The sequence below is a fragment of the Carlito syrichta genome, unplaced genomic scaffold (genome assembly GCF_000164805.1).
Source record: "Carlito syrichta isolate Samal-C Ts95f unplaced genomic scaffold, Tarsius_syrichta-2.0.1 Scaffold307101, whole genome shotgun sequence".
Lineage (NCBI taxonomy): Eukaryota > Metazoa > Chordata > Mammalia > Primates > Tarsiidae > Carlito > Carlito syrichta.
The window spans coordinates 18,777-19,250 of NW_007251197.1; the positions used below are offsets into that span (position 1 = coordinate 18,777).

General features: G+C 61.8%; 1 protein-coding gene across 1 annotated transcript in view; it reads left to right on the plus strand.

The window, feature by feature from the left end:
- Window positions 1-474, plus strand: part of DHX37 (DEAH-box helicase 37) — a gene marked incomplete at its 5' end in the record, with an annotated part of 24,838 nt that overhangs the window by 14,921 nt on the left and 9,443 nt on the right. The window contains one exon of the mRNA XM_021715423.1: window positions 352-463. Within this exon, the coding sequence (XP_021571098.1) occupies window positions 352-463 (112 nt within the window). The remainder of the gene's footprint in view (window positions 1-351; window positions 464-474) is intronic.

Below are 474 nucleotides of genomic sequence, written 5' to 3' on the forward strand. Positions count from 1 at the left end.
CAAGTAGCCAGAACTACAGGCGCGCGCTACCACGCCCGGCTGATTTTTGATTTATTGTAGAGATGAGGTTTCGCCAAGTTGCCCAGGCGGGTCGCGAACCCGCGGGCCCAGGCCATCCACTCACCTCGGCCTCCCAAAGTGCGGATTACAGGCTGAGCCACCGAGCCTGGCTCCAGGTACCACTTTCAGCCCTCCACATGTGACACTCCTCAGCCCTCGCCAGTTCCCTGCAAGGCGGCTACAGTGGGTGAGGCGGGCAGAGGCCAAGTCCCTCACCGGTAGGTGGCCGGCGAGGGCCAGTCCCGGCGTGTGGCCGAGTGCGCTTGACCGTCTGTGCTTCCCTCTGCCCAGGCTGTATTCGTCCGCGGTATTTGGTGACTTCGAGCCGTTTCCCCCTCCAGAAATCACCCGGAGGCCCGTGGAGGACTTGATCCTTCAGATGAAAGCTCTCAACATCGAGAAGGTCAGCCTCCA